The sequence below is a fragment of the Monodon monoceros genome, unplaced genomic scaffold (genome assembly GCF_005190385.1).
Source record: "Monodon monoceros isolate NGI ecotype Baffin Bay Population unplaced genomic scaffold, NGI_Narwhal_1 Super_Scaffold_4, whole genome shotgun sequence".
NCBI lineage: Eukaryota > Metazoa > Chordata > Mammalia > Artiodactyla > Monodontidae > Monodon > Monodon monoceros.
In genome coordinates, this window is record NW_021703781.1 from 57,016,940 (window position 1) to 57,026,387 (window position 9,448).

Sequence of the window (9,448 nt, forward strand, 5' to 3'; positions counted from 1 at the left end):
AGTTCCCAGATAGTGACTCAATACTGCATAAGGGATCAGAGTAAGATCAACTGGATCCCCACTTCTGCTTCAACACACCCTCCACTTGTATCTGCTTTAAGAAGGGATTTCACATAGATGGGGTGTATGTGTATATGTATTAACTGCCCATGTGTCTATGATTGAGAAAAGTGTTTGGTTGCTTTAAAAAATGTGTTTGAGGGGCTTCCCTGGTGGCGCAGTGGTTGAGAGTCCGCCTGCTGATGCAGGGGACACAGGTTCGTGCCCCGGTCCGGGAAGATCCCACATGCTGCGGAGCAGCTAGGCCCGTGAGCCATGGCCGCAGAGCCTGCGCGTCCGGAGCCTGTGCTCCACAATGGGAGAGGCCATGGCAGTGAGAGGCCCGTGTACCGCAGGAAAAAAAAAAAAAAAAAAATGTGTTTGAAAACCACATGTCTAAGCTCTAGGGGACCTCTCAGAAGGCCTTTGCACAGACCCAGGTTCCAAGCTACAAGGACTTCCTGACCTTATCCAAAGTTCACTGCTTTCACAGTTGCTTACTTGCCAGGCTCTGTCCAAGAGCCATCTGCCCACTGCTTCTGCCAGTGGTGTTGTGGAAGGGCTCAGAAGAGATCACTGACAGCTGCTCAAAACAGATCAGGCAGCTTAGTCCACAGGCAGCTTCTGTCTATGGAGTCAGAGGCTGAAAATAGATCATTACATGCCACAAAAGTCTGAAATTGCTTCTAACCAGGCAGCATGGTTTAGGGATTAAGGGCATGGACTCCAGAGCCAAACCCCCTGGCTTAGACTTCTGGCTCTGCTGCTAAGTAGCTGTGACCTTGGGCAAGTTTCTCAACGCCCTCACATTTCAGTTTCCTCATCTTTAAAATGGAAGTGAAGATAATAATAGCATGTACCTCAAAGGCTTGATGAGGATGAAATGAGATCATGTTTGTGCAGCACTTGAGACTGGGCTGGGCATCTAGGAGGCACGATGTAAATGTCTGTTAAATAAAACCAAAGTGGTTCTGCGAACTTATAGGTGGCAAAGCCCAATTCCAGGCATTTTACTGTTCAATTTTTACCACCGCCCTCGAGGTGAGGCGCTCTCTGTGGTCCCCCACGCCCCTGAAGAGTTGAGATCACATGGCCCTCCAAAATGGTGAGTGTTACCAAACTCAGGATTCCTTGGATCAATAACATTTCAAAAGCAATTTTGGGAATTCACGTAGGGTGGCTATTTTAACTATGCCATTCAGGACATTAAAATAAACTGCCATCTACCATTACCACTATTTTATGAAAGGTAATTTTAAGACCAAAAAAAGTAGGAAAGACATAATCTCAGAAAAAAAAGACGGGGCTTTAAATTAAATTGAGCTTAGTTAAAAAAAAAAAAAAAATCACTACCCTGTTCTGGTTTTTCCATTTCATCTTGAGCCAGTGGCCAAGGGCCAACCCCTGTCTGTGACCCAGCATTTGCATTTGACTAACAGTGCTCTACAGACCCTTGTGAGTGTCCCTGGACACATGGGCCATTATAACTAAACACCTCCCTGGGTGTCCAAGCCTCAAAGCTAGTACTGAACACCCCATCTGCAGAACTGAAGGCATTTGCTAATGATCCCATTTAACACTGCTATGCTCAGAGGCGAGGGATCACAGGGGAATTGGGCAGAGTTATGTCAGTTGTTCGCGGTAGCATTTGATGGGGCCTTTTAGAACCACAGCTCCAACTCCAAGGAGCCAAGAAAGACTGAGCTACCTGGGTGTTTTAGATAAAACCTCAGTCTTTCCACCTGTGTTTCATTGCTCTCACACCACTACCACACTCACAACACTTCTGACACCACAGGTGTGGGGTTTTCCCCCACGCCAAGCAATTCTCTGTGACACACCAGGGTGTTCTACAATTTAACTCAATCCTGACACCATCTACTAGAGACAGCGTCAGATACCACAGGTTAAGGGCTCAGTCCCACGAGACTTCCCCCTCCCCCCATCCCCACAACCAAGATTCAGATGCCAATCACAAGTAGTAGGCCACCAGGATACCCATATCTTCTGTCTGACTTGGCTACAAATTGGAGGTTCCCATGACGTCTTCCTCCTTGGATTCAATTATTTGCTAGGGTAGCTCACAGAACTCAGAGACACACTTACTTACATTTACCAATTTATTAAAGGATACAGATGAACAGCCAGATGAAGGGATACATAAGGTGAGGTCTGGGAGGGTCTGAGCACAGAAGCTTCTGTCCCAGTGAATGCGGGGTGTATCACCCTCCTAGTACTTGTGTGTGTTCACCAAACTGGAAGCTCCCTGAGCTCCATACCTTTGGGATTTTTATGGAGACTTCATCACCTGGGCATAGCTGGTCATTAACTCCACTACCAGCTCTTCTCCCTTCTTGAGGGAATGAGAGGCAGGGCTGAAAATTCCAAGCTTCTACTCATGGTTTCGTCCTTCCAGCTAGGTCATCCAGTCAGATCATCCAGGAGCCACTCAGGACCCCACCCAGAGTTGCCTCATTAGAACAAAAAACACTCCCATCACCCAGGAAACTCCAAGGGTTTCGGGAGCTCTGTGCCAGGAACCAGGAGAAGAGACCAATATTTGTTTTCTATTATCTCACACTGGGTGTGCAGACATAGTGAGAGAGGCCAGCTTGGGGAGTCAGGACACAGGGGCTGTCATGCTGGTCCTGCTGCTAACCCAACCGTGTAATTTTTGGTGAAGTCCTCAACCATTTAGAGACTTGTTTTTCTCTTCTACAAAATGGGGGCAGTAATGCCTGCTTTGTATTTCTCAAGGTTGTTCTGGGAATCATATAAGTAGTGGCTGTGAATGTGGTGTTAAAGCACCCTAAAGGAATGCATATTTGTGACTCTCAGCCTCCACCCCCTTCTAGTCAGGGCCCCAAATTTCCCCACAAAGTTTATACCAAGGATCTTTCCCTCCAGCCTGACGAGGACTCCACAGTACAGCATTCCAGGGTAGACTCCAGGGCCTTGGTTTAGAGCAGTGGGGTAAGGAGAAGCCAATTTTTTTCTTTCTCAGAGCTCTGGTCCCCCAGGTCACTCCAGGATGGAGGGAGTTGCTAAGTATAAACACTCAGGAATCCACAAATACTCTTGGAATTCCAGCTTAGTGAGCCTGTTCAGTAATGCTTCCTGCTAAACTAACAAAGAGTGATAGCAGAAGAATGCTGGGAGACATTCCATCCCCTGGCCTCCAAAGAATCCTGGCAGCTCAACTTGTTATATCAACGTGTTATATCTGGAAGAAACTTTAGATCAGTGGTTCTTAATTCTGGCTAAACATTAGAATCACCAGGGGAGCTTTTAAAAGATACCCTTGCCCGGCTGTACCTCACACCAATTAAATCAGCATATTTAGGAGAGGGACCTAGACATCAGTATTTTTAAAGCTCCCCAGATGATTGCAATGTGCAGCCTAGTTTGAGAACCACTGCTATAGAGGATCCAGGTCAAACACCTCACTTTACAGAAGGAAAAACTGAGGCCCTGGGAGTTTAAGAATTTTGTCTGAAGTCATACAACTGTTTAGAGCTTGAGATATCAATTCAACAAGTTGATGATAATAACAGCTCTTTTTTTGTTGAGCTTTTACTCTGGGCCAGAGTAAGCACCAAGCACCTTACAAATATAATGTCAATAAATCCTAATGATTTTATGAGAAAATTGAGACCCAGGGAGTTTAACTAGTTTTCTCAAGGTCAAAACAACTGAACAGTGGCAGAGATTCCAGTTCAATTGTTCAACTTAGTTTGAGCAGCACGCAGATGACAAGACAGGGATAGGGCCCTGCCCTTAAGGAATTTACAGTCTACCTGGAGGGACAGGACACAGGTGAGCCAACATTTAAAACACATTCTGATAAGTGTTACAGTAAACGTCAACAATGGAAAGACAAGGAAGGCACCTAACTCTGGGAAAAGTCAAAGAAGTCTTCTTAGAGGAGGAGGTATTGAAGAAGTCTTAAAAGGTGAATGAAAGGTAGTTTAGTGAAAAACGAAGAGGGAGAGAAAGTGGAACCAGCCAGTGTAAAGAATGGTGAATGCTCAGAGCTATGCAGTAATTCATAGTGATTTGATAAGTATATTTGGGTGGAGCTATTGCCAAGAGGTGAGATTGAAGAAGTACAGAGACTAGATCATTAAGGAGTTTAAAAGAGGGAACCATAGCAGGATTATAAACGGACAGTGGAAGGATATAAATGTATGTATTTAAAAGGTTATTGGAGGATATGATACCAAAATCACAGGCAACAAAAGAAAAAACAGATAAAGTGGACTACATCAAAATTGAAAACTTCTATGCATCAAAGTACACTCTTAACAGAGAAAAAGGGCAACTCATGCAATGGGACAACAAAAAACAATCTGATTCAAAAATGGGCAAAGGACTTGAATCGATCTCTCTCCAAAGAAGATATACAAATGGCCAATAGGCACATGAAAACATGTTCAACATCACTAATCATTAGGGAAATTCAAACCAAAACCACAATGAGGTATCACCTCATAGCCAGTAGGATGGCTCTAATCAAAAAAATAGAAAATAATAAGTGTTGATGAGAACGTGGAAAAATTGGAACACTTGTGTACTGCTGGTGGGAGTGTAAAATGGTGCAGTTGCCGTGGAAGACAGTAGGGCAGTTCCTCAAAAAAGTAAAAATAGAATTACCATATGGTCCAGCAATTCCACTTCTGGGTATGTACCTGAAGGAATTAAATGCAGGGTCTCGGGCTTCCCTGGTGGCACAGTGGTTGAGAGTTCGCCGGCCAATGCAGGGGACACAGGTTCGTGCCCCGGTCCGGGAAGATCCCACATGCCGTGGAGTGGCTGGGCCCATGAGCCATGGCCGCTGAGCCTGCGCGTCCGGAGCCTGTGCTCCGCAACGGGAGAGGCCACAACAGTGAGAGGCCCGTGTACCACAAAAAATAAATAAATAAATAAATAAAATAAAAGCAGGGTCTCAAAGAGATATTTGTCTACTCATGTTTATAGCAACATTATTCATAATAGCTGAAAGGTAAAAGCAACCCAAGTGACGAACGAATAAATAATCAAAATGTGGTGTACATATATACAATGGAACGTTATTCAGCCTTAAAAAGGAAGAAAATTCTGGTACATGTTACAAGGTGGAACCTTATTGTGGTAAGTGAAATAAACCACCCACAAAAGGACAAATACTGTATGAAGTACCTAGAGTAGACAAATTTACAGAGACAGAAAGTAGAATTATGGCTACCAGGAAGGAGCCAGGGAGATGGGTAATGGAGTGTTACTGTTTAATGGGTACAGAGTTTCAGTTTGGGAAGATGAAAAAGTTTTAGAGGTGGATGGTGGTAGTGATTTCATAACAATGTGAATATACTTGATGCCACTTGCCTGTACGGGTTAAAATGGTAAATTTTATGTTATGTGGATTTTACCACAAAAAAATTATGGCAATAGCATTAAAAGATTAGCGGGTGAAAACTCAATGAGGAGACCAGTTAAAAAGCTAATGCCCAGGGGCAAAGAACCCAATAAGAGCCTGATAATATAAGACAGTGGCAGGGGAGACGTAGGGGACAGACACTAGAGATCTCTAGGAGGTGAGTGGCTAGCTAGATGGGGTGTCAGGAAGAATGAGGAGCCCCAAAACGCTACTCCCAAAGTCCTGACCTGAGGGAGTGATGAACAGTGGTGTCCATCACCAAGACAGGGCCCACAGAGTTGGTGGGGGAGGAACAGGTTTCTGAGAAGGTGGTGAGTTCAGCTTTGAACAAGCTGAGTTTGAAGTACCTGGAGAATATCCAGGTGGCAATATCTTAAAGGAATCAGATACACTACAAATTGATCTCAGAAGGTTGGATATTTTTTTAAGTATGATAATAGTATTATGGTTATTTTTTAAAGTTTGTATCTTTTGTAGAAAATATGGGTGAATGGGGCAGGGCTGGCCATGGGGCAATGGTTGTTAGGGCTGAGGCATGGTACACAGAGATTCTTTGTGCAATTCTGTCTACTCTGGGGACCAGTCAAAAATCACCATAATAAGAAGTTTAAAAAACAATAATAGCCCTGCTCGCCATTCCAGTAATGGCTGCTTCCTTGAAGGTGCTGTCACATGGAACCTCTTAGCCTCAGCATCCTGAACTGATAAAATTAAACAAATACCACTTTCCTTGAAACCTTCAGCCTTTAAGAACCAGTCACCTCAAGATCTCAACATCATGATCTCAGTTTCAACCCAATTGTTCCTAGTTCTCTTTTCATTGTTTTTGGTGCTGCCTGTTGTTGAAGCAGTAGAAGCCGGAGATGCAATCGCTCTCTTGCTCGGTGTGGTTCTCAGCATTACAGGCATTTGTGCTTGTTTGGGGGTGTATGCACGAAAGAGAAATGGACGGATGAGACTTTGAAGGGCCTCCTGAATCAAACCTTGCCCTGAAAACCTTTGTGCTATTGAGGTTCAGAACTGAGTTTTGGTCACTGAAAGTTCCCAAGAAACAGTAAATAGGGTAGTTCATAGTCTTGATTATTTCCCTATAAATAGGAACAAATTGATATACTATGTTAAATGGAAAACAAAACGTTTTCTTCACAACAAATAATGCACTGAAAAATGCCTTAGAAAGAAGGTCAAAGAAGTGAGATGGCTGAACTTTGCATATTTCATAGTTTCAGAATTCTCAATAGGAAGAAGAAAACTCTTGTCCAGAATCCTGGGAAATTGCCACTGTTTAAGTTATAATCACTGCCTCCTGCATCATTGAGGAGTCTTTTCTCCATATTTTTAATGGATTTTTGTGTTGTTATCTCCCAAGTTAATATTGTACCTAGATATTAAATACAGTTGGTCAAAAATTAAAACTTCTGTCTTTGGGCTTCCCTGGTGGCACAGTGGTTGAGAGTCCACCTGCCGATGCAGGGGACACGGGTTTGTGCCCCGGTCCGGGAAGATCCCACATGCCGCAGAGCGGCTGGGCCCGTGCGCCGTGGCCGCTGAGCCTGCGTGTCCGGAGCCTGTGCTCCGCAACGGGAGAGGCCACAACAGTGAGAGGCCCACGTACTGCAAAAAAAAAAAAAAAAAAAAAAAAAACAAAACCAAATCTCTTTGTGGGGGAAACGTTTAGAAAATGTATTCGATGTATCTAACGTTGAAATGGAGAAAAGATTTAATGTAAAAAAAATACTTTATGTTGACATTGAAATGGAGAAGAGATTTAATGTTTAACAAAACCAAAAAAATCTTTATATTAACTGGTAACATCTCCACGGTGAGAAGTACTATATATCAAATATAAACCCATTAGGTAAGTTAAAAAAAATAATAATAATAAAGAGAGATGTAAACCTATAGGGCAGAGATAAAGACATTATTTTATTATTAACAATAATAATACAAAGGACTACCATTTAGGGAGTCTCTACTCTGTGGCAGGCACTTTGCTGAGCCCTTTGCATGCCTATGTTGTAGTTTTCATGACAACTCTCATTTTACTAAAGTTCAGATGTCTTGCATACCAAGTGGCAAGCTTCAGATTATATGAGGTATATCAGAGGGAACGAATAAAACAAGAAGCTAGAAGGGCTAAACAAGGAAAGGTATGGACTGCTGACGTCTGAGAATAGGAAAAGGACCCCATAAAGACGGTGGTGAGTAGAGTGCTTTGCAAACCGAGGAAGAACAGAGATTCAAGAAGAAAGGAGTGGCTCCTTGTGTCAAATACCACACAAAGTGCCGGCAAAATAGCAACTAAAAACTGCTCAGTGAATTTTACAGTTAGGAGGCTGGGAGTACCTGGGGTCTTGGAAAGAACCACTGGAATGGTGGGGACAGAAACTGGGTTGGGAATGAGTGGGTAGCAAATTAGGCCTACTCTTGATAAGCTATGCTGTGAAGGGAACTTGAAAGATTGCTGTGATATTGTGATTTATAATAAGAAATATATATTTGGTCTTCATATGTTTCTGGCAGAGCTTCTAAAGCCCTTGGAATTTCCTAAGTGATGAAAGTGATAAAGATGTCTTTTGTTAATGAGGTCTCTTGGACCACACCTAAGGATGCGGCTGGCTGCCAGGAGAATCAACCATGTTTTTAGAGGGGTGGAAACTTTCCACGCCCCTGACCTCTGGGGATGGGAGAGGGGCTGGAGGTTGAATCAATCACCAATGGCCAGTGATTTAATCAATCACGCCTATACAATGAAGCCTCCATAAAAACCCAAAAGGATGGGGTTTAGAGCACTTCCAGGTTGGTGAACATCTCTTTCTATCTGGCTATCCATGAGTTATATCCTTTTAAAATAAACGGGTGATCTAATAAGTAAAATGTGTCTCTGAGTTCTGTGAGCCACTCTAGCAAATTAATCAAACCCAAGGAAGGAGGGGGTCATGGGAACCTCTGACTTACAGCCAGTTGGACAGAAGCACAGGGCACAACCTGGGCTTTCGATTGGCATCTGAAGGTGGGTGGGCAGTCTTGTGGGACTGAGCCCTTAACCTGTGGGATCTGATGCTATCTCTGGGTAGATAGGGTCAGAACTGAGTTGAATTGTAGGACACCAGCAAGAATTGCTTTGTGGTGTGGGGAAACCTCCACACAATCAGAACTGGTCCCAGACCCTAACTGACTAATAGCTAGAGGAAGGTAGCCACAAAGGTGAGAGGAGCTTGACTGTGTTGATGTGTGGTAGGAAAACAGCAGGGGAGAGACTGAAGATGGAGGAAAGGGAGGTGACGACACGACGCATTGCTGAGGGATTGGGAGGGATGCAGTCCAGCGCCCAGACGATGGACTGCCTGGGATGGGAGCAGGGGCACCTCCCTGTGGAAGGGGAAGAAGAAAGGAGGCTACTTGTGGGTTGGGGCTTAGGAAAGAGATCAGGGAGTCATGATGTCAGAGAGCAGGTGAACTGGGAGTGGGGGAAGTGAGTAAGCTGAAGACAAGGAAGGTCTGGCCAGAGACTGGCATGGTGGCATTTCTGAGCTGAAGCAGTCATGACAAGGTCCAGGGTGTGCCTGGCTGAGGTGGCAGGTATGGCACTAGAGTTAAAAGGTCAAGAATTATGAGATGGATGATCCTGAGGAACAGATCTGAAGTGGAGAAAAAGTCCGGTGAGTTCTATCCTCAAAGCGATCAGGAGAGAGCAGTTCCTTGGCTTAAGACAGAATCACATTTTGAGATTTAAAAAAAATAGTAATTCTAAGTCTTAACTCACGGCTAATCTAAATAGCTCTTGCCAAAACGTAAATCTGTAGCTTCCTCAAGAGTAGACCAAATATTTAGACCAAGAAACAGACTGAAACTGTGAAGCAGGAAACCTGCACGATTAATCCTGACTCTGTCAGTTACAAAATGGGTTAAATATACCTTTCTGAGTTAGACTGGAGCCTGGTCTCCATTCATTCACATTCATTCAGCAAACATGCTTTCTGTCTGCCAGGT

General features: G+C 43.9%; 1 protein-coding gene across 1 annotated transcript; it reads left to right on the plus strand.

Moving 5' to 3' along the window:
- The first annotated feature begins 6,233 nt into the window (after positions 1–6,233).
- Positions 6,234–6,419, plus strand: LOC114908565 (small integral membrane protein 30-like). The gene has a single exon (XM_029244817.1). It carries the CDS (start codon positions 6,234–6,236, stop codon positions 6,417–6,419), a length of 186 nt encoding a protein of 61 aa, XP_029100650.1.
- Positions 6,420–9,448: the final 3,029 nt, after the last annotated feature.

Coding starts and splice junctions, on each gene's coding strand:
- LOC114908565 (XM_029244817.1), top strand. CDS start 6,234: ATGATCTCAGTTTCAACCCAATTGTTCCTAGTTCTCTTTTCATTGTTT.